Source organism: Dreissena polymorpha, chromosome 3 (genome assembly GCF_020536995.1).
Source record: "Dreissena polymorpha isolate Duluth1 chromosome 3, UMN_Dpol_1.0, whole genome shotgun sequence".
NCBI lineage: Eukaryota > Metazoa > Mollusca > Bivalvia > Myida > Dreissenidae > Dreissena > Dreissena polymorpha.
Window position 1 is genome coordinate 74587072 of NC_068357.1, and position 24821 is coordinate 74611892.

At 34.6% G+C, this 24821-nt stretch overlaps 5 protein-coding genes across 12 annotated transcripts in view; 3 read left to right on the forward strand and 2 right to left on the reverse strand.

Annotated features, from left to right (window-relative positions):
* Positions 1 to 24821, reverse strand: part of LOC127874777 (pleckstrin homology domain-containing family G member 1-like) — a 290411-nt gene that overhangs the window by 239692 nt on the left and 25898 nt on the right. The gene's annotated exons all lie outside the window — the stretch shown is intronic.
* Positions 1 to 24821, forward strand: part of LOC127874784 (protein-L-isoaspartate(D-aspartate) O-methyltransferase-like) — a 169562-nt gene that overhangs the window by 100609 nt on the left and 44132 nt on the right. The gene's annotated exons all lie outside the window — the stretch shown is intronic.
* LOC127874779 (low-density lipoprotein receptor-related protein 11-like) overlaps positions 1 to 24821 on the reverse strand; it is a 179220-nt gene that overhangs the window by 78215 nt on the left and 76184 nt on the right. The gene's annotated exons all lie outside the window — the stretch shown is intronic.
* The window catches only part of LOC127874788 (uncharacterized), a 212690-nt gene that overhangs the window by 57542 nt on the left and 130327 nt on the right, over positions 1 to 24821 (forward strand). The window contains exon 5 of one of the 4 annotated variants that reach the window (XR_008047092.1): positions 3902 to 6409. The exons of 2 other annotated variants lie outside the window; for them this stretch is intronic. Coding sequence is in view for 1 of the 2 variants with exons in the window: in XM_052419420.1 (XP_052275380.1) it covers positions 3902 to 3943 (42 nt within the window). In the remaining variant the exon portion in view is untranslated. Of the gene's footprint in view, positions 1 to 3901; positions 6989 to 24821 lie in introns of those variants that run through there. One more of the 4 variants, XM_052419420.1, reaches the window with a different exon arrangement.
* LOC127874791 (uncharacterized) lies at positions 16879 to 24021 on the forward strand. The gene is made up of 6 exons (XM_052419424.1): positions 16879 to 17026; positions 19086 to 19182; positions 21905 to 21991; positions 22312 to 22395; positions 23394 to 23480; positions 23842 to 24021. The coding sequence occupies exons 2-6, from the start codon at positions 19087 to 19089 to the stop codon at positions 23878 to 23880; spliced, it is 393 nt and encodes a 130-aa protein (XP_052275384.1). The 5' UTR covers positions 16879 to 17026; position 19086; the 3' UTR covers positions 23881 to 24021.

Below are 24821 nucleotides of genomic sequence, written 5' to 3' on the forward strand. Positions count from 1 at the left end.
AGGTCAAAGGTCAAGGTCACAGTGACTCGAAACAGTAAAATGGTTTCCGGATGATAACTCAAGAATGCTTACACCTTGGATCATGAAACTTCATAGGTACATTGATCATGACTGGCAGATGACCCCTATTGATTTTCAGGTCACTAGGTCAAAGGTCAAGGTCACATTGATTTGAAACAGTAAAATGGTTTCCAAATGATAAGTCAAGAATGCTTACGCCTATGATAATGAAACTTCATAGGAACATTGATCAGGACTGGCAGATGACCTCTATTGATTTTCAGGTCACAAGGTCAAAGGTCAAGGTCACAGTGACATGAAATAGTAAAATGGTTTCCGGATGATAACTCAAGAATGCTTACGCCTAAGATCATGAAACTTCATGGGTACATTGATCATGACTGGTAGATGACCCCTTTTGATTTTCAGGTCATTAGGTCAAAGGTCAAGGTCACAGTGACATGAAACAGTAAAATGGTTTCCTGATGATAACTCAAGAATAATTTGGCCTAGGATCATGAAACTTCATAGGTACATTGATCATGACTGGCAGATGGACCCTATTGATTTTCAGGTCACTAGCTCAAAGGTCAAGGTCACAGTGACAAAAAAACTTATGCACACAATGGCTGCCACTACAACTGACAGCCCATATGGGGGGCATGCATGCTTTACAAACAGCCCTTGTTCTGAAATGCTCCCAGCATTCCTTTTTTTCCTGAAATGATCCTTGTTTTTCTAAAATGCTCCATGCTTTCCTTGTTTTTGCGAAATGATCCTAGTTTTTTCTAAAATGCTACTAGCTTTCCTTGTTTTTGCAAAATGATCCTAGTTTTTTCTAAAATGCTCCTAGCATTCCTTGTTTTTCTGAACTGATCCTAGTTATCTTAAGTTTTTAGTCGGTGGGCAGTTTGACAAAAGACTATAGAGTTTAAAATCAGCAACATGTCTCGCAGTCAGGTGCATATTTAGGCAGTCCGAAAAATGCCTGAATGTTGTCAGACAATATTGATTACCCTTGCTATAGGTGTTATGTTTTGCGACTTTCAGAAACTTTGCATTGCCTAGTGGTAGTGCATTCGCTTACGGTGCCAGAGGTCATGGGTTTGAATTCTGGCAACATTAATTTTTTAGCTCGACTATTATATATGAAATATATATAGTGGAAATATACTACTCACGTCGGCGTTGGCGTAAACGTTGGCGTGCAAATGTTAAAGTTTGCGTACTACCCCAAATATTTCCAATGTACCTTGACATATTGCTTTCGTATTCTGCATAATTGTTTACCATCATGATCTTAACCTATAAACAAGAGCAGACAATAGTATCAAGCATTTTGACAGAATTATAGCCCCTTTTATACTTAGAATATGCATATTATTGATAAATCTATGTTAAAGTTTGTGTACTACCCCAAATATTTCCTGTGTCCCTTGACATATTGCTTTCATATATTGCATACTTAGAATATGCATATTATTGAAAAATGTATGTTAAAGTTTGACCAAACAACACTTACCTGACATACCACAATGCACTCCACCCAAACCATCCCCCACTCCCCCCAAGAACCCCCCCCCCACACCCCATTTTTTATCCCCCGCCAGAGGTGGAGGGATATTGTTTTGGCGTTGTCCGTCCGTCCGTCCGGCTGTCTGTCCGTCCGGCACTTTTGTGTCCGGAGCCATATCTTGGAAGTTCTTTGGTGGATTTCATTTAAACTTGGTATGAGTATATATATGCATAAGAGGATGATGCACGCCAAATGGCATTGTACACCATCTGTTAAAAACAGACTTATGGCCCTTTGTTTCTTGAAAAAATGCTTTTTAGTGTCCGGAGCCATATCTTGGAAGTTCTTTGGCAGATTTCATTGAAACTTGGTATGAGTATATATATGCATAAGAGGATGATGCACGCCAAATGGCATTGTACACCATCTGTTTAAAACAGACTTATGGCCCTTTGTATCTTGAAAAAATGCTTTTTACTATAGGCACTTTTGTGTCCGGAGCCATATCTTGGAAGTGCTTTGGCGGATTTCATTTAAACTTGATAAGAGTATATATATATATGCATAAGAGGATGATGCACGCCAAATGGCATTGTACACCATCTGTTATTTCCCTTATTTTTGAAAGATCACACACCCACATTATACCCTCCCTCTACCCCCCCCCCCCCAACCCCCCCCCCCCCCCCCAAAAAAAAATAAAAAAATAATTATACCACATTATACCCCCCCCCTTCTCCATGATGGCTTACGCTATACTGTCAAGCACTAGAATAGTCGAGCGCACTGTCCTCTGACAGCTCTTGTTTTTTATTCAACTTATTTTCTTACTATACAAATTAGTTAAGACTATTACAAACATTAAAGATTTATTAGCAATTATTTTTAATGACGTTTGAAAAAAATCCAATATCAGTCAACAATTCCCTTTAAAACATGGATGGGGACAAGATATTGATCAAATTATCGTAGTACCAAATTTTTTTTTATCAATGCCAATCATTCCAATTAATATGTTCCTAACATTTTTAGCTAACTTTTTTGAATAGTTAGTAATGTGTTTTCAACATGGTGAATCTTGTATATGATGTTGTAATAACATACATTTTCAATGTACAATGTATTTATTAATGGGTACATTACTTAAAATGGTTTTAATGGATATATAATTGTCTCGTTTCTTACACAAGACTGGGGAGTTTTTTAAGGGCTGTAATATCATTAAACTTTGTGACGGTTGACAATTACCTTGCATTTTTGGACAGTTAAAGAGGGGGGGGGGGTCAAATTAAAGTATGTTGATATTTATCTGCAAATTATGTTGCATATTATTTGATTGTTATTGACTAATTTGAATAAGGATGACAAAATACAGAACATGTGCTCCAAATGCAGCATGCATGTAATATTTTGCGTACCGGTAAATACCGTGGTTAGAAATATAACAAACAACAACAACAAATTGTTCCTTGCTACTTACATGAAAATGAAGCAATCTTAACAGTATAATGAGAAGTAACAAACAAAACAAGAAATACAAAGATATTTCACGGTATTATGTGAAATTGGAATAAGACATCAAACTGGGAATGGATATCCTTTTGGTGATTTTTCTCAAACAAAACTAATCATTTCAAGATCTGAATTTATTTTTGTAATATTTTATCTACACTTCAAGCTTAACAAGCAATTTTCCATGACTTTTTCATTAACAGTGATCGTATTTTTATAATTTTAACTGTATTTTTAATTTTATGAGGATTACATAAAAAATCCAGTTTTGTACTAAAATAAATTTAAATGAAGCTATTATATATGCAAGTATCTATTTTAATTATTATTTGTCAAACTAAATAAATGCAACATGTAAAACTGCATATTATGCACAGTTGAAAAAAACACAATTTATATCCAAGTTGATGTCGTATTCCAACTTAACATAATACAGTGTTCATAATCTTAGCTTCCGTATGAAAAAGTCATTCAGTCTTGCAAATAATAATGATGTTATGATACAGTTAAAATATGTTAAAGGAGCCTGTAATAGCTATGAGAAATATTTACTTCATCTTTTATTTATTTTTTCTCCAAATTAAATCAAGAGCATAGAGAACATCCAAATCAAATGTTCATAATTTTTCATTGACCTGACCATTTGATGATCTTGTTTCAAAGGTCTTTAATTTTTTATATTTATTTTGATAAACATTTACTTTAACAACTTTTCTAATAAAAGGAAAAACATACACAGTATGCTAGAGCCATATTCTTTTTTCAGGTGTTGTTATTTTGCCATATTTTCAATGTGACATCATGATTTTATTCAGTAATCATTATGCTATAGGGACCTCATGAAATACACCCATGTTTGTCTTCTCATTTCAGGCATTTGTTCAAGAGTTGCTACAAAGGGCAAAGACATTGTAGAATGTTGCGGAAACCTGCCAACATGAAAGCCAGATCTCCGTCTTTCTTCTGATTGGTTGAACTATCATACTCATTTGCATAGGTCATGTGACATGCCATGTGACACTCACTTGAATATTTAATTCAGGGATTTGTGTATATGAATATGATACTAACTTGAAACTGTTGCAGAGTTTGGCACATTGATGTGATTATTGAATGAAATCAGTTCCAAGCTCTGTTTATCTTGAATTTGTGATACTGGGATATGTTAAATTGTATTGTTACTTTGTATGTATACTTATTTAGAATAGGTAAGAGATAATCCATTTGGGATGACTGATTGATCATACATAAAATTATACATAAAACTTGATGATTAAATTATTAATAGGTATTTTGCAATGGTAAGTGAATTTTCATTTCCATGGGAAACATTTTTTTAAATTTACCGTAAATAATCAAACATATCCAAATCAGCCAAACATTCTTATTTTAATCCATTTTACATTATTGCGTTTTTCATAATAAGTATGCTTATAAAACACTAGCTGATGTAAGCATGTAATTCCCTTTGCCATACCTTGATCAAAATCTAGCCACAATTCATAGTATTGTATAAGGCACTACATTTCAGAGAAATTTTCATTGTTTTCAAGTTCACAAACAAGCTTGCAACGTCAACAGCAATATATTTGAAATTCTTGGTACACAAAATGGAATTTTACAGCATGTGACAGAAGATTTAACATGCCTTGCAATATGACAACTCAAACTTAGATGGAAATGGCTATGAATTAATATTTTACTTGCACCTGAAAGTGTTAAGTAACTTGATTTTGACCCCAATATTATTTGTTTACGTATTTGCAAAATGTTAATTTTTAGCTCACCTGATATCAAAGTTCTCAAGGTGAACTATTGTGATTATCCATTTTCTTCGTACAACTAGAGACCACCTTTATTACTAAAATGTGTTGACATTCTTAATATTGCTAGGCTGTGTTTAAATCTGGGTTATTTCCTCCCAAAAGTAAGTCACCAGGTCAAATCCTATAAAAAAATTATGACCTCTCTAGAGGCAATCATTATTATTTAATCTTGATGAAACTCAGAATGTATATCTTCACAATAGCAAGGTTGAGATTTAATCTGGGTGAGGTGTAATGAAAAACAAGGTCACTGGGTCAAATCTGCCTTCCTTACCTCAAAGGTCAAGGTCACTCTGTCGTTACAGGTAAAATTTGGCAACACAAATGATTGCAATCCAAAATAGGAATACAAGCTGCCTTAAAAACTGGTCTCCATACCTCAAAGGGCAAGGTCACTCTAAAGAGTTAATAGAACACATTTGGCTGTAAAACAGTATGGTCCTACTGCTATTTTGTCATACATTATGCTATTTTAAGTAACTTACCACAAATGACAACCACAAGGAGACAGCATTTCATGGGTAGTAAATATCTATCTACTACAAAGTTCAAGGTCACATTTAGACGTCCAAAATCAAATTTGGCCATTAAACATTTTGAAAATTCTTTGCTTGTGTTAGATATATCCAGAGTCTAAAAACAATAGCTTAATGTTGGGGCATCCTCTATGGACACATTTCTCTTTCATTTTGGTATATTGCTCTCTAACTGAGTTATTTCAGGTAGAGTCTTTAACAATTGGTGTCTGAGAACTCAGGTGGGTGCTTAAGGGCCATCATGGCCCTCTTGAAATATATATGATATTCTCATGGAAATAATTTTTATTTTGAAATAGATATTTTTAATTTAATATGATTATATTCTTACCATTGGGTTATAAACATGTATCTGTAATATTTTAATATGCTGTTTATTATGGATTCATTAAATGTACTTGCTGATAAATAGTTATGATTTGTGAGTGATGTTGCACTATATATTTACCATAAATCTTAGAATTTTACAACCACTAGTCAGCTTTCAGAAAATATTCTTAAGGACGAATTATTGTCTCCTGACTATTAATTTGTATAAGCTTACAATAACTGTGCTATAGCTTAAGGACATCAGTTTCGATAAGGTAATATTTGTAAATGTAATATTCATGATAATGGAATGTTACTTGATGTTTTGAAATGCCTCATTGATCAATGTAATTCCCATTTGTAATATTTGTAGTGGGTAATTTTGTTCCATGATTTGAATAATGTCCGTCTTATTTTAATATTTCACAAATGTATCTTGATAAAAAGTTGAGAGAGAGGTTTTATTATAAAATATTTACTTAAATAATCTACTCTAGCAAAAATCACACACACTGGCAGGATTCCATTCTCAATGAGTTTGTTTTGTTATTTGCCTTAATATTTGTAAGAACTTAATGCAATTGTCAATTCCTTGCAGTTTTAGCCTCCTTCATGTGTATTAATTTATGTTTTTGGTATTTATAAGGCTAATTATATTGTATGATCCAGTGTCTGAAAGAAAGAAATACAACAGCAACATTTAATCGTAGGTATTATTTGTTTCTAATTAACATCTTTAAACCAAAGTTTTAAAAAATCTGCATAGCAATTATTAACATTTATTAGAAATATTCTTATGTGATGGCTGTTCATGCTTATTTGTACAGGCATGTTCAAACATTTTGAATATAACATGCATTTTGTATGTAAGACTCCGTTTTCTGTCAAATAAATGAAATGTGTATTATAACTTTGGCAAGATGTTATGACTGGTGTTTAACGTACTGTGACATTATTAATCCTGCATGAATAGACTAGAGATTTTGTGTTGTGTTAGACTAAGCCACACTTTGTGAAGGCATATCATTTCCAGAATGTGTTACAAGCAATAATTGATTTTTTTTAGCCAGCTTTTGTCTCAATACTGTCTATTTTTGTTTGTTTGAATCATTTGTTCATTTTTGTTGATAACAGCAAGTCTAAACAAGTAAATCCAATTTCCATTCCAATAAAATATCCATTTATAATCGAAACAGTTTTTATTGTAAACTTTTTTATAGTATGTTATTTGCGTTTTTTGTTGTAAAGTTTTTGTATAGATTAAATTATTTTGTGTTCTTTTGTTTGATGTATTTATACGCCCGTCTATGACGGGACGTATTATGGTATACCCCGCGTCCGTCTGTCCGTCCGTCCGTCTGTCCGTCCGTCCGTCTGTTAATGTCGTACGCTACGTCAAATATCCTTTGACAGATTTTCTTCAAATTTTAACACAATCTTAATATTGATAAACCCTGATCCCCTTTCGTTTTTGACGGAATTCTGAATTGTCGTTCCAGAGTTATGGGACTTTGTTCGTCAAAATTTCGTGATTTCATTGAATGTCCTACTGTAGCTCAAATATCCTTCGATGGATTTTTTTCAAATTTCAACACAATCTTAATATTGATAAACCCTGATCCCCTTTCGTTTTTGACGGAATTCTGAATTGTCGTTCCAGAGTTATGGGACTTTGTTCGTAAAAATTTCGTGATTTCCATGCTCATGTACTTATAAAATAAACCATGTATTCAAATACAAATAAACTGAAGTAAAAAAATGATTCAAAGGGTTATTTATTACCTTACTACTTCATTGGCGAACGACGGGCGTATCATGCGCTCATGGCGCAGCTTTTATTTAGATTATGGTGTACTATTAGTACATTAAAACCATTTTTTCATGAATGAATTGTTGGTATTTGAAGAAATTACATCAAAAGCAATATACATGTATAGAATACACTGCTGCCCTGGGTCTTCCTGTCTGCATTTACTAACCTTCTGATTGAATATATATATTTTGTCATTATACCCCCACACAAGAAGTTTAGGGGGGTATATAGGAGTGAGCTTGTCGGTTGGTCTGTCTGTCGGTCCGTATTAAGTGTCCGCTCTCAAATTCAAGTTGTTTTCATCCGATCTTCACCAAACTCGGTCTGATGTTGTATCTAGATGATGTCTAAGTCAAGGTCGAATATGGGTCATGCCTGGTCAAAAACTAGGTCACGGGGTCACTTAGTGCGTTTTAAACATTGAGCATGGTGTCCGCTCTCTAATTCAAGTAGTTTTCATCTGAGCTTCACCAAACTTTGTCAGAAGTTAATGTATCTAGATGATCTTAAGGTCAAGTTCTAACATGGGCCATTCCACATCAAAAACTAGGTCACGGGGTCACTTAGTACGTTTTACACATTCAGCATAGTGTCAGCTCTCTAATTCAAGTAGTTTTCATCCGATCTTCACCACACTTGGTCAGAATTTGAATCTAGATGATGTGTAGGTCAAGTTCGAACATGGGCCATGCCGGGTCAAAAACTAGGTCACGGGGTCACTTAGTGCGTTTTAAACATTGAGCATGGTATCATGGTGTTTGTTAAGACAACATGCAAAATATTCTGTGTCAATGCGGCATGTGGAGGTATTCGTCACGTCTGTGACAAAACTCTAGTTTGATTTGAAAAAGATATCTAATTTTTTAAAGTTTTCTAAGTATGTTATTGATTAATGTAAATTAGATTGTTAAGAATTATCTCTGAAAAAAAAACTTGCATTGTTTTCAAGAAGTGTTAACGCAAAATTGCAGTTGCAGATGTAAGCCAATTGTTAAATGTGTTTGGAAACAAAAATCATAAAATTACACTTCAGCCCTTGTGGGAAAAGAAAAAACAAACTGTTTTATTTTTGATTTATAAGTGAGCAGGTACTATTTAGCTTACATGAGCACAACACATTCATTGTGAGTGTTTACGATAACATATTGTCTGTTGTTCTTGGTATTTCATGAATTGTTAATATTTTCCTTGTGAACACTCTATAGGCCACTTTTTTGCCCATCTCTATGATATGACCATTAATTTTGTCCTATTGATATCTTGGCTGAGATCACAACTAGGTCAGGTGTTGTCAAAAGCTAGGCTTTAGAGTCCGTGGCTTTATGTTTGTTTGTGCAATCTTTATACTTTCTCTTAATATTTGCTTTGATGATTCCTCAGACTAGTGAGATATGGTTACTGTCCATTGACCATGTCAACACTCAATAAATCACAATTTTTACCACCTCATCATGACACTCACTTGGAATATAAAAACTGTATATACATGTATAATCTGGGTTTAGATTAAACAAAAGAAAATATTGTTGGTTGTTTAAAAACATGGCTGCCAGATGTTTCAGTTTTCCTTATAAGTCTATTGTGAAACCTTGTGAACCTACCTGGGCAGAATATTTTACTTCCTTGGGGTGTCATTTGATTGGTTTAAGGCCTTTGGTCCTCTTTTCATGCATAAAGTATGTTAGAAACCTCACTAAAAACAAACCGGTACATTGTTTCAGTCCTTGTACTGTTTCTGGGCATTGTACTGTTATTAAAGCATGTTTATGTCAAGTCTGTGTCAACATGTATATTGATGTAGGTATTATTTTAGTTTTTAATGTTGTCAATATTTGTTTTTATGTAAAATGGTTTTCATGATATGTAAAAATGGTCATTTTAAATGTAATTTCATTAAAGGAATAATACAATATAAAAGTGTGAAATAACCTTGTTTGTTTTTATCTCACCTGTCACGAAGTGACATGGTGAGCTTATGTGACCGTGTGATGTCCGGCGTCCGTATGTGCGTGTGTGTGTGTGTGCGTGCGTGTGTCAGTCAACAATTTGTTTGTGTAGACAGTAGAGGTCACAGTTTTCATCCAATCTTTATGAAATTTGGTCAGAATGTTATCGTAATGAAATCTGGGTTGGGATTGTATTTGGGTCATCTGGGGTCAAAAACTAGGCCACTAGGTCAAAAACTAGGTAACATAATAGGTCAAATAATAGAAAAACCTTGTGTAGACAATAGAGGTCGCAGTTTTCATCCAATCTTTATGAAATTTGGTAAGAATGTTTATCTTGATGAAATCTGGGTTGGGATTGTATTTGGGTCATCTGGTGTCAAAAACTAGGTCACTAACTAAAAAACTAGGTCAAATAATAGAAAAACCTTGTGTAGACAGTAGAGGTCACAGTTTTCATCCAATCTTTATGAAATTTGGTCAGAATGTTTATCTTGATGAAATCTGGATTGGGATTGTATTTGGGTCATCTGGGGTCAAAAACTTGGTCACTAGGTCAAAAACTAGTTAAAAAATAGAAAAACCTTATGTAGACAGTAGAGGTCACAGCTTTCATCCAATCGTTATGAAATTTGGTCAGAATGTTTATCTTGATAAAATCTGGATTGGGATTGTATTTGGGTTATCTGGGGTCAAAAACTAGGTCACTAGGTCAAAAACTAGATCAAATAATAGAAAAACCTTGTGTAGACTATAGAGGTCGCAGCTTTCATCCAATCTTTATGAAATTTGGTCCGAATGTTTATCTTGATGAAATCTGGATTGGGATTGTATTTGGGTCATCTGGGGTCAAAAACTAGGCCACTAGGTCAAAAACTAGGTAAAAAAATAGAAAAACCTTGTGTAGACAGTAGAGGTCACAGCTTTCATCCAATCGTTATGAAATTTGGTCAGAATGTTTATCTTGATAAAATCTGGGTTGTGATTGTATTTGGGTTATCTGGGGTCAAAAACTAGGTCACTTGGTCAAAAACTAGGTCAAATAATGGAAAAACCTTGTGCAGACTATAGAGGTCGCAGCTGTCATCCAATCTTTATGAAATTTGGTCTGAATGTTTATCTTGATGAAATCTGGGTTGGGATTGTATTTGGGTCATCTGGTGTCAAAAACTAGGTCACTAACTAAAAAACTAGGTCAAATAATAGAAAAACCTTGTGTAGACAGTAGAGGTCACAGTTTTCATCCAATCTTTATGAAATTTGGTCAGAATGTTTATCTTGATGAAATCTGGATTGGGATTGTATTTGGGTCATCTGGGGTCAAAAACTAGGTCACTAGGTCAAAAACTAGGTAAAAAAATAGAAAAACCTTGTGTAGACAGTAGAGGTCACAGCTTTCATCCAATCGTTATGAAATTTGGTCAGAATGTTTATCTTGATAAAATCTGGATTGGGATTGTATTTGGGTTATCTGGGGTCAAATACTAGGTCACTAGGTCAAAAACTAGATCAAATAATAGAAAAACCTTGTGTAGACTATAGAGGTCGCAGCTTTCATCCAATCTTTATGAAATTTGGTCAGAATGTTTATCTTTACGAAATCTGGATTGGGATTGTATTTGGGTCATCTGGGGTCAAAAACTAGGCCACTAGGTCAAAAACTAGGTAAAAAAATAGAAAAACCTTGTGTAGACAGTAGAGGTCACAGCTTTCATCCAATCGTTATGAAATTTGGTCAGAATGTTTATCTTGATAAAATCTGGGTTGGGATTGTATTTGGGTTATCTGGGGTCAAAAACTAGGTCACTTGGTCAAAAACTAGGTCAAATAATAGAAAAACCTTGTGCAGACTACAGAGGTCGCAGCTGTCATCCAATCTTTATGAAATTTGGCCAGAATGTTTATCTTGATGAAATCTGGGTTGGGATTGTATTTGGGTCATCTGGGGTCAAAAACTAGGTCACTGGGTCAACAACTAGGTCACAAGGTCAAATAATAGAAAAACCTTGTATAGACAATATAGGTCACAGTTTTCATCCAATCTTTAAGAAATTTGGTCAGAATGTTTATCTTGATGAAATCTGGGTTGGGATTGTTTTTCGGTCAGCTGGGGTCAAAAACTAGGTCACTAGGTCAAAAACTAGGTCACTATGTCAAATAATAGAAAAACCTTGCGTAGACAATAGAGGTCACAGTTTTCATCCAATCTTTATAAAATTTGATCAGAATGTTTATCTTGATGAAATCTGGGTTGGGATTGTATTTGGGTCATCATGGGTCAAAAACTAGGTCACTAGGTCAAAAACTAGGTCACTAGGTCAAAAACTAGGTCACTAGGTCAAATCATAGAAAAACCTTGTGTAGACAATAGAGGTCACAGTTTTTATCCAATCTTTATAAAATTTGGTCAGAATGTTTATCTTGATGAAATCTGGGTTGGGATTGTATTTTGTTAGTCAGGTGAGCGATTCAGGGCCATCATGGCCCTCTTGTTTGTAATATCATAGTGATTCACTGAAAACTGGGAAATGACTTGTAAGTTTTTCATATTTCCATGAAACAAGCATTGTAGATTCATGCACAAATGGATTAAAAATTAAACTGCAAATGAAAAAGTTCAAAGCAGGCCTTTTGCTTATACCTTTTCAGGTGAAATTCTTATTCCATTATTGCTAAATTCACATAAAACCATCAATTTGTTCACACACATGTACCTTTGATGAAACATGTAAGTTTATTTTGTCAAGACAAATACTTGTGACTAACTAAGTACTTCATAATATTTGGATATTAGAATAGCAAAGTCTTTAAAAGAAATGTATGTTATTGATCTGCCTACTCTTCTCAAATTGTTTTCTATGAACTTATATTATGGCCTGGCCCCCCCTCCCCCAGCTGGCTGTCAAGTTAGGATTTTTTAAATAATGGACCTACTGCAATTTTTCTCATGAAAGGGCCCACAGTACACTTCCCCTCAATACAAAAGAGGAGATGTGTTTTATTGTCGCTGATAAACAAGGGGATTAGCGCAATTTTACTCGCCAGTGGAGATAAGCCCCTGGGTAATGTTTTCTCATGGCCTTGTACACAAATCCCCTATCAGTCAATTCCCCCTTGTGATCCTGAATCCTTCATCTATCGATGGTTGATGTAACACTTTTTTGATTGGCCAAGGAAAGAGAAGCAACAAATGGAAGCAAACGATACAGGAGGTCGTAGATCTGAATATTTATGACGTTAATAGTTTGTGAAAAACAAATAATGTTGGAAGCAATTAGAGAGGTGATATGGAAAATTATTCATTATTTTGTACCGGCATGTTTCTTTGTCAAAGTCCAAGGCCCATAATATCGCAAAAAATCAATGGACTCGAATGAAAGTCATACTTCATCCGAATGTCTTGTAGGTTGATTCACACACCAAATATCAGGTCAACATCTTAAAGCGTTTTGAAAAATGTCTGGATAATAAAATGCCGGACAGACGGACGGAGAGTCCAACTGCCATATTCAGTGGACCGCCCTACATGGGGCATAATAATCAGCTTAATATCTGATAGAATTGCGAAAAAATCCTCAGAAAAACGGTTATTATAGTGAAAATTTCAGTCCATGTCCATAACTTCTCCAAATATAAATGGGCCGTAACGAATTTTGCACTTTATCTTTCAGTCATGTAGGTAGACTCGCATACCAATCAGCTCAATATCTGATATAGTTCCGTAAAAAAACTACGGAAAACGGTTATTATAGAAACAGTTTCAAGGTCCAATCTAATGTCACAGTTGTTGACAATTTTGATGATTTATCTGTGTTGATTGTGGTAAAAGTATAACTGTGTAGTAGATGATGAACATTTTATTAGGAATTTACTTTGAAACTTTAGAGGAGGCTTGAATTCAAAGAGAAAATAGTATTATGGTTAGATGTCAGTCATGCTTTATTATAAATTTCTTTATACAAGTTTTTGATTTTCAAAGTTTGCTTTCCTTCTTCATCAAATATCATACATTTCTGAAAATGCTGTTCACACCAATATTTAAAGCTTTAGACTTCAGAAGGGTGCTAATTTACTTGTTATATTCCATCAATTTATATTACAAAATGAGTTTTGTTAAGCATTAAAACTCATCTTGAAAAGTGCAAAATTAAAAAAAAATAGTGAGGGAAGACCCCTCCCGCACCCTCCCAGGTTTGGCCCCAGTCAAAAATTCCTGCCTACGGCCCTGGAAGAAGTAGGTCCATTCGAGTCATCAGCGAAATGTCATTGGTCAATATTAAATTGTCATTCAGTCATCAACTGTGTGGTCAAGTTTGACTTGTTTCATAAGATTGTGATTTTTTAATGAGGGTTTAAGAGTATTGAAATCTAGCACAGACAGAATGACTTGTTAAAAAGTGGAATAAGAAAAAAAGACGATCAACAAATGTCGTTCTGCTAGACCGGATTCTCTCGCCTAATACATTTTGTCCTGTGTAGGTTGTCCAGTTAGCACCATGGTTGGTACACATGCTTCTCGTTAATGTCAGCTTGGTTCATGGGAACCTCGCTAGGTTGTCGCTCATGCCACCATGAAGTTGGAGCATATAGTCACATGTTGAATCATTTTTTTTTAACATTCCCTGAAGCACTTAGCTCCTCAGCGGGAGCTAAATGTTTTAATGTTTTTGTTTTCGGATTAGACGTAATGCTGACGAGACAGATACACACCTTAACTTGATTTATTGTGCCCTTTTGTGTTATTTTTACAAACATTGGCATTTGTGAACACCAAAACGTTAATATACTCTTCACTTTGAATCAAACATATTTTTATTCCACAAAATAGTTTATTCAATTAACTGGTGAATGCACTGTGTCAACCGCTTGTTAGACGTGCGACAGTTGTATGCATGTACGAACACCGTTAGACTTACGCCGTGCGTATGACACACGATGTTTATATGCACAAATCTTCTTACACAGACCCCATTCGGTAGTTTTTGAAATTGTCCTAACATGCGGCAACCCTTAGCTGACCGTGTATCGGCCTCACTGTGCCCGTGCGTGTCCCACAAGTTTTCAGCAAACGCATCCGTTTGCATTGCGATATCAGAATCGTGCGTCTTGTGTGCGGGCTGCGTCAGACGCAGGAAGATTTTACGTGTGAGGTCTGTGAAACAAGCTTTTGTCTTCTGGAATAAAATGGACCATGGACATCTATTTGTAATTTTCTGACAACAGTTTGTGTTTCGCTACCATGCCTCCTCGATCTCTACACCAACACATTTTCAGGGTCGTTTTTTTCATTTACATTGGTTAAAAAAACAACTTAATCAATCGGAATCGGAAATCTGATGAGTAACAATCTATCAAATTTCCACTTGTATAACAATTAATGGTCCAAATGGTGAACTAAAACGCGTTTTATAATGTAAAAACGGACACTTACTTCCAAGTCAAATGCATACATGGTGATCAGATGTTCTTGCACTGATCGACATGGTGTCTGGTAATTCCAACTTCGTGCCTCGCCAACATATCAGCAGAACGCTGAATGTAGATATTAACACATTAAAGCAATATATAAAGAATACTAGGTTAGCGTTGTACAGAGAAGTTTATGTTGCGAGGCTTAGAACGCCGGGAGCGCGAGCCTTGGCGAGCGCTTTCGGTGTTCGAGCCGAGCAACATAAACTTCTCTGTATTCAACGCTAATCCTAGTATTCTATTTATCCCATTTAATTTTTTTCAACGTGACATTTAACATAACAAGATCTAATAACCTTAGCCTAACAATTATTTTAATTCATTCTTAAAAATCGCTTAAAATCTAACGAATGTAACCATGCGTAGTGATATAAATGTATTTGTTCTGGTTCGCAAAATAGTCTTAAAAAAATTCACACACAAACTGTAAAACTAGTAAATATTTCACCATATGCCTCGATTCAATTTTACGCAGCATGCGAATTGTAACACATTACTACCGCGAAAAGAAGATTTTACTTTACTATAATTCATTTTATTTTCGAAAGAAAATGATCAAAATCCAATATGGCGGCGATTTCGCCTGACAAAATGATGTCGATGTCAACATAGATTCTACATGTACACTATCGACGAGTAAACAGACAATTGCAGCGACTGACACTTTATTTGACTTAATATGCAGGGCAATACGTTTTCCGACTTCGGACGACGAATTTAAGGACGCGCAGAACGTGTTTTTATATAATGTTATGGGTATGCCGTGTGTGATCCAATTCATCAATGGCCCCCATGTTAAAATCATTTCCCCGAGAACAGGGAACGACAAAAGTACAAACAAAAACCAAAAACACGTTCGAACTAGTATCTTACCTTTAATTATCCTTTAAAATCCATCTAATAATCCATTTAACTCAATAATTGGCGATTTTGCATCTAGGGTCTTTAATTATTATTTTAGCATAGTTAAATAAGACCCTTATGCCATCCTATCACTATTTTCAAATGAATTTATGAACTCGATAAACTTTCTTCGTCGTCACACGCTACGTCATGTACTCTATGTACATTACTGCTGTTAAAATGAACCGGAGCAGTTTATCAAATAATAGCCGTTGGTAAACTCGGATGCATTTGCAGATTTCTGCATACAAACATAATTATGTTTAAACTTGCACAATGTTATTTGTCTATGGTAAATGCCCTTATTGTACAAGAAAATAATTTAATATATAAATACACAAAGAATGGAAAACATTCCATTACACAACAGATAAATCAGTGGATAATACCCGTGTACAAAATAGGACGTTCCGAATTCCAGTGTGGTGCTATTTTTACCATCTAAAACTTTACACAGCTCTATGCTTAACGTGAATTAAATCGGATAGCAAATATTGCAGATTATTTATGAATTGTGCGATATTTGTATGGCTTGTTGTACATTCTTAAATGTCAAAAGTATATGCATGGATTATAAACCATGCACATTACACAAAATAAGCAAAATGTGATAGATCTAAATTGACAAATCAAATACCGTATGTCGATATACAGTACATGTACATGTGAAATAAGTCGCGTTTATAATAAATCGTCATTTTTTTGGGGGGAAAATGACGCAATAAGTGTAATTTTATGACGCCATCAATCAGCTGATTCATTATACGGATGGCGAAAAATTATGTCATATGACTAGATTTAAAGGTTGAAGGTCGTATTATTTTGAAGCTTAAGTTTTCTCGACTTTATTAATTATGAAAAATCATTCAGTGGTAAAGTAAAAAGTAGTCCGTGCACGTGACAGGTATATCCCACAGTGTTGAATACAGGCAAGTATATTCCATAAGGTGTTATACCGTCAATGTCGCGTTGAAAACGGGATAAAATACATTTGTCGTTCTGAGAGCTGGTACATCGGCATATTCAAGCCCACCGGGACGCAAGTCTAACGCGCCAGCACAACTGTCGTTTAAAGGGAGATCACTGTTAGTGATTTTGACGTCCAAAAACTACTTAAGCAGTTGCAGTACTTACTTGAATTCATTTTAAGCTATCAGCTGAGCTCATCAACAAGGGGAAGCGCGACTGAATAGTTGGTGAGTATTCCGTATTTAGATATGAAATTTACACTTATTATTATGTTGTATTGCTATTTGTATTACTATAATTATTATTATTATCAAACTATAACATTTTCCCCATGTATCCATGATTGGAAATCGAAAGTTGAGACCATTGTATGTAACAACATTGACACTGTTATGTAAAGGTATTGTGACAACTTCTGTTTACCATTATAACTGATTGTGAAGGCAAAGGTATTTGGATATACATGCGATTATTGTCTTATTAATTTTTACAGCTTAATTTCATAAAAATGTCAACACATACATTTTAATAGTAAATTCTTATTTTAAAAAACCTGCAACACATCAACCGTTACAATCTATGATCTACAATTTTGTTCCCACACTTCACCACACCAAACTATTAACTGTAAGTGCTTCCTTCAATAGTGCAACTGTAAATTATCTGAACTGAAACAGAACATTGTTATTAATGCACATTTTAATCGAAAACAATCAATCCGCTTGTTATTGAGACTGTGGATCTCGATTCGGACATTTCATTATTAATTGTTAATCAAATGCTGACTTGTCTTAAATCATCTTACTATAAACTAATTAGGGAATCACTTTTACAGAAATTTCATTTCATTATTTTGGTGTACTGTGATTATAATTAAAACCACATATGCCATGACATGTACTCATGTAACTACAATATCAAAGAACTCGTCAGATCAAAGCTACCAACAAAAAAGTAAAGATTTTGGTATTAATCGTCGCTAAGGTACCTGTTTCAGTGATGCACACGTTTCTGCGACGTTTTCAGTGTTTGTGCTTCCTCTTTGGTTTTCAGCTCTCATAAATGATAATTAATTGAGGTCAAAACGGGATGTTTTATCACATATTATCAACATGTTAAGTGATTAAAATACATCAACACAAGTTGTTGCTGCAATTTAAATAGCTGAAGGGTACTTTGGATGTAATTTGATATACTTCTTTTTGCTCTCATAAATGATAATTAATTGAGGTCAAAACGGGATGTTTTATCACATATTATCAACATGTTAAGTGATTAAAATACATCAACACAAGTTGTTGCTGCAATTCAAATAGCTGAAGGGTACTTTGGATGTAATTTGATATACTTCTTTTTGCACCATTTTCACCAGCTCTTCAAAATTTGGTAGATGCAGTCCTTTCAATCGTAACTAGTATATCATATCATTGCGGTAATTCCAAAATTAAAGAATAATGGTTTTTAGTACTATTTGTGCTCATATTGTTTATCTGTGGAAAGATGATTGACATTAAGACTTAACTCAGAAATAATTATTAAACGTCATTGGTATACATTATTTCGAAATAAAATTATGTGCCATACACACTTAGTTTCCCAAGTTTACTGATTGTATTTCATTTGTCTTTGCAACGTTAACAATGGGAGCGTGAGAGGCATTTGTTCAAACCACAAAGGGCACCACATTCAATGGCACTTCTAAAGCAACACTTGTCTATTAACACTTTCACAAACGGCTCGAGACATAAACTTAGATTTCGCACATTGTTGCGTTGGATAATTTTCTAACATTTTACATATAACCTCGAGATTTAGATCGTGCTATTTAATGACTTCTAATTAAGCGTGATATTACTCGTTGAATAATGGATCACCGTATCGATAATTGATTTGCATTAAAATAGAAGATATTGAAATATGAATTTGGTATTGATATTTCAAATCCGTTGATAAATAATCGAGGAATAAAAAAATTCTAAATGTTGAGTTAGAAGTGCATTTAAGTGTAAAAAATGGAAATTTGGAGAAAACTAAAGGTCTTCTTCAACAAACCATTTAATAAACAAACAGTGAATATTATAGCATAAGATTAACCTATATGTTCTTGTTCTTCATATAAAATAGATATTAATGATTTAAACATTACTATTTTTGTTCAATTGGTACTTCTAGTCAAGTATATTAATGTTTATCCTGAAAGAAAACTCATTACTGTTTGAAACGTTATGCTTGTAAAATGTAAAGATAGACCGAGATGTTTCTTAATTTAAGTGTTTCGTGTTCAAGGATGGGGAAGAGGAAGTCAGATGACGTTGCTGATGTGGGCATGCGCAGGCCACAGAAAACCCAAGTCAGACAACAGCAAGTTGGTTCAGCCGACCACGTATGTTTTGGGCGTAAATTTTAAATCGAACGAATGCACTAAAACCATTCTAAAACAAGATGTGTTTGTGAAACACTATGTCCCCATATATTTGACCTTTGACCTTGAAGGATGACCTTGACATTTCACCACTCAAAATGTGCAGCTCCATGAGATACACATGCATGCCAAATATCAAGTTGCTATCTTCAATATTGCAAAAGTGTACATTAAATAAGCGATTTTGACCCATATATTTGATCTTTGACCTTGAAGGATGACATTGACTTAGCCCTTTCACCACTCAAAATGTGCAGCTCCATGAGATACACATGCATACAAAATATGAATTTGCTCTCTTCAATATTGCAAAAGTTATGCAAATGTTAAATTTGGCGCAAACCAACAAGCCAACAAACCAACAGACAGGGCAAAAACAATATGTCCCCCACTATAGTGGTGTGGGACATAAAAAGCAATCACAACAAAACCAGTGTTCACTATTACAAAACCTCAACTAGTGCGCAGATTTCCAATTGAATTGTCATCGAGGAGAATTGGAGTTTCATGCAGCACTACGTCTGATCGTAGGGAATACTAATCCGAGTAAATATGCAAATCCTTTAAATGATTTCACATGAAGTTGCTTAAGACAAAAGCACATTAGGTGCAAGGTGATCTAAAGCACACATTGTGTCTTACTTGGATTTTTAAAATGTTAAATTTCCTACCTTTTCGAGATTTACAAATTTTCCGTTTTGAAGACGGCGTTTTCACAATTAGATTTGAGATTAGATTTTATATTTATAATTTTTTCATTTTTATAGCACACAATCATCAATATGTTTTTTTCACATACGGTGGCATTCGGTGGATTGGGGGGGGGGGGGGGGTATTTTCATATAAACAAGGGCACCTCTAATTGTTTTGTACTTCCAATGATCAGCACAAATCTGTAGTAATTTACATTAATAAGCCGTGTTTGGTTCGTAGATTTTTCACGAGTACACCGGGTGCATCGAGTTACCAATAGTGTAGTCTCCACCAGAAGACTCGTAAGTTGGGTTACGGGGGATAGTGCAAAGTACAGGCCACGCCCCATTCCAGAGATGACCCTGGGGTCGTATTCTAGAAGCATCTTGAAGTTAAATTTTATTCCTATCCTTAAATTGGGAAATTTTCTTAAGTGTTTCATTTCATACTGCAATAGATTGGCATCTAGATATACATTTAAATAACATCATAATGCCAATGTTATTTTAGGAATACCAAAAAAACATGTGTTTCCTTATTTAGTAAAGAAATACAAAACATTGTAATTTTGAACTTAAGTTAAATTATTTAAGAAATGATTTAAGATGTTTCTGGAATACCACCACTGGGCATTGAAGTACCCGTGGTGAAACACATCGTACCTCGGTGTAACGCATGATGCGAAACTTAGCAGTTTAATATAGATATGCTTTTGTCAGTAAACACGGCAATGTGCCCATCAGTCCACATTTAACACATGCCAAAGAAATATATAACCGGTTGATGATGACGCCGTTATGTCGTGTTAGATATCTGCACATACAAATAGTATGTTACTCATACCACAACAATTACCGGTAGTTATAATGATAGACAACGTTTGGAAGCAATTGAAGGACAAAAATCTAGCCTTTAATTGTCCTTAACCAGAGTGATTGTTATTTTTTCGAATAACAATGTAAATTCTAGCTCAATATCATGGAATTATATCTTTAAAAGTGTACATTTCAATATGAACACACAAATGTATATTAAATCAAGGTATCTTAATAAACGTTTTTAGTTTTAGGATTGAATTGCTTAATCCTTATGAGATAGCCAAAAATATATAGAACTTACGTAGCCATGGCATAGTGTTGATAGCAGGTGCATATGCATATCAGGTACATATATCAATATAGTCATTTCCATATATATTTGTATTTATATTAAGAACTGAACGGTTGATCGAACCTCCAACCCCTGACTTCTGGCACCAATGTGTTACCACTGGACCACTTAACCGCTCGATCCATTTGTCTGTGATCGGAGTCGGAGTCATACATCCAGCACGCTCTTTGCATGCTTTGATTATGCCCACTTGCAAATTAAATCGCTCTTAGCGTGACCATTTGATTAACGCTGCGTTTACAGCCAATACAAACGTGTTGGGAGTGTCTATATTTATGAGCAAATTGCCAAACGAAAAGGGGACACAAATAGACAGGCTCTAATTTTAAATGGAAATCCTATAAACATGAGCGCGGCTCCAAAAAGTTGACCTTTAATTATGACATAGACATTTCAAATTGTATGGTCATGTGTAAGCATTAATCAAAGAAATAATAAAATTCTCATATGAATCAAAGGTGACATAGCGGAAACGAAATTGTATGACGTTTCGCAATGAATTGTGACATTGACCATATATCGTGGAGAACGAAAGTTGTAAGCGACACATTGTCAGGTCAAGATGATTAATATTAATAAAGAGTTATGTTAAGATCATCTGAGGCATAACACAGCTTCGTAGCGGAAACAATATCAGACGGACAGATCTTCTTACGGACGGGTGTTACGACTACTATTATTATATGCCCTCCTTCAGGGGTAAAGATTACAATCACAATCACACAAAAAACTATATTAAATATATTCTTTACCATCGAGTATTCAGATTATACAGTTAATGGGGAAATAATGGGATGTTTCCACATCATTATCTTTTCAGTCAGTGGATACTGTTGATACTGGAAGCAAACTACAAGATAAAACAATCCACAATATAAACGTAAATGCTGCAACAACACGCCAAGAGGTAACGTTCATTATACCTTCATTACACTTGTGTTTGCCAATAGGAACGAATCTTTAGACAACTTACAAATTTCCAATGCAATATGCTACATAGTCTTGGCTTGTTTACTAAAAGAGGGATCGACCAAATCGCCAATGTGCTTAATTAGTACTGTGTTGATGATATTGGTATTTGCATTAAGTTATTTGTTTGCATACGCAGTAATATTAATATAAGCTCTTCTGGAAGCACTTTTAAATGGGAGAATACTATATTATGTTTACGTATTAATTAAAATGTTCACGCGTCAGTGTAATTAATACTGTTAACAACTTGCATAGGGTTCGAAAGAAAAGACGATAGTTCCAGAGGAGAGCGATGATAATGCTCATGCCGAAATAGCCCATCTTAAAGAAGAACTAAAGGTAACGAGTTTTGCAAAATTGTGCAAATACAGTCGATGGCTCGTCGGGACCGGCAACAAAAGTTCGAGCCATCCGGAATTCGAGCCATCCGATTTCTAATACTTTTTGTTTACGAACAAGTCTGCAGTTCTTTTTCACCTCCCGTTAAAGAGTACACATATTGCTTAAACTCCGTACTACTTCGTATTACTATCTGCTTTTGAATAAGAACCAAATGTATACTTAATACTTTTATATACCACTATTTTAAAACAGTTACAAATACAATCAAACAAATATCATACAGTAAATTATATCAGCACGTTTTAACGTAGCACATTTTCTGGTAAGACAGAGCACTAAGAACAAACAGAAACATCAGCACTTCATACACGTCAGTTACATAAGAGACAGTACTGCATTTATTGATTTATTTATATTTTTAATGAATAATGACATTATGTCAGTCTGTGTTGCGTTCCTTAGCTGCCGTCGAGAGACAAAGCTTTCTGTTACAGCCAGCTGAGATTAAACATGAATCTACAAAAAAACGCCAGATTTTATATAAAATGTCATCATTTACTCAAATCAATTAACGAATGAGTCGATGACATGTTTGAACCGATGTTAAATCAATTATAACGTGCCTTTAATCTAGCTGTCCTAATCGATTAACAGTGTATGCGACCCGAAGCGAGTTCGAGCCATCCGAACAAAAGAACGTGTGAAAATTGTGACCGGGACTGAAAAAACAGTTCGAGCCATCCGATAATTCGAGCCTCGCGAATTCGAGCCATCCGACAAAATTTTATATGAATATATAGCAATAAAAAATCGGTGCTTTGATGAGAGTTCGAGCCAACCGGAAATTCGAGCCAATCGAGTTCGAGCCATCGGGTTTCGACTGTATTTAAAATTGTGCAAATGGTACAATACTGTATAAAAGTAAATAAACATGCGCATATATTTCATTTAAAAATCATTAAGTGTACTTATTCAATTGTAAATTATATTAAAAGGTTGGAATTGCATCCACCAGCACTCCAGCTGACAAAGACAGCCCCGTGAAGAAGAGAAGATCTACCGGTATAGCAGGGCGTCTAAGGGTAATGTCGGATACCATTTATTTTGATCAAAACAACGTCGGTTTTTATGCAAATTATGCGTAATTTTCTTATTTGTTCATAGGTTCATCAAAATGCTATTCAATTCTTGAAAAAAACATGTTGTGAGGCAAACACACACATAATGTATATAATGTATATAAAAAGCAACAAATACACCGATTTAGTACACAAATATTGCGAATTGATCAAAGTGGAAACATTTAGTAGATATATATCTAAGCAATTATCACACTGCAGATAAATCAGGTTTATTTAATATGTATATTCTTCATATGATATTTGACTATGTCATCTAATTAAGAAATGAGATATTTATCCTGTTTAAATGTTTTTTTTGTAGAAACTCATTGGGAAAAAAACGGACCAAGGAAAAAGTTGATCAACTTCCAGTCTTTGTGTAATTTGTAGACACACACCGTGATCTTCTACAAAAAGTACACCATTCTTACTTGCAGACTTTGTTCCTTATGCTATGAAGTTGTGCAAGTGCGATTTTTATAGTCATTAATTATACTTAACATACGTGTGTTGTCCCTTTTTCAAGTTAAACTTTCTATAGCATCAAGATTATTGATATACAAACCATCATCATTATCAATCCCTTGACCGGTTCGCGGTCCGGCCTTTGGAAGGGGGGGGGGGGGGGTGAGGGACAACGACATGGAGATCTTCCGCCACATAGGTATGCGTTTGTGTTATACCAACTTTTTTCCAAATTAATTTTGTTATTCATAGAAAAATAATAAGCCGAGTTATACATTAATGAGCACAACGTACGACTTGATACTCTTAAAAGGCAATTATTCGATAAATTGTTATATCATTTACATGTTTTGAATTATATTGCGTCATTTAAGATGTTCAGTCCTATTGATCAACATAAATACCGAAGTAGTCTGGGTCTCCGAGGACCCGAATAACATATAAAGAAGCGATGCAAATACAATGACTCAAAAGAATGCGTCCATCGGTTTTGGCCCAAGGAGAACTGGTCAACTAAGTTTTTTAAATATTTTCTTTTCACATCGTTTACAAATAGTAAGCTGTAAGTTACAAATTCATTATTTTAGTGAATATTTGACTTGATTTAATTTGGCAAGTATTAAAAGTTCACGAAATGACAACTTTTTTTGTACAATTCAAATATCAGTATACTTATCTTTAAGATACATTAAATAGTTCATATATAACTAAAAATATGGAAATAATATCCTCTTCACATTTAACTCAGTACACGCGTTTTGGGTTAGTTGGATTAATAGAGTCGCGTTCTGAGAAAACTATTTAAGTCCAAATTTCGACAATAAACACTATATCCCC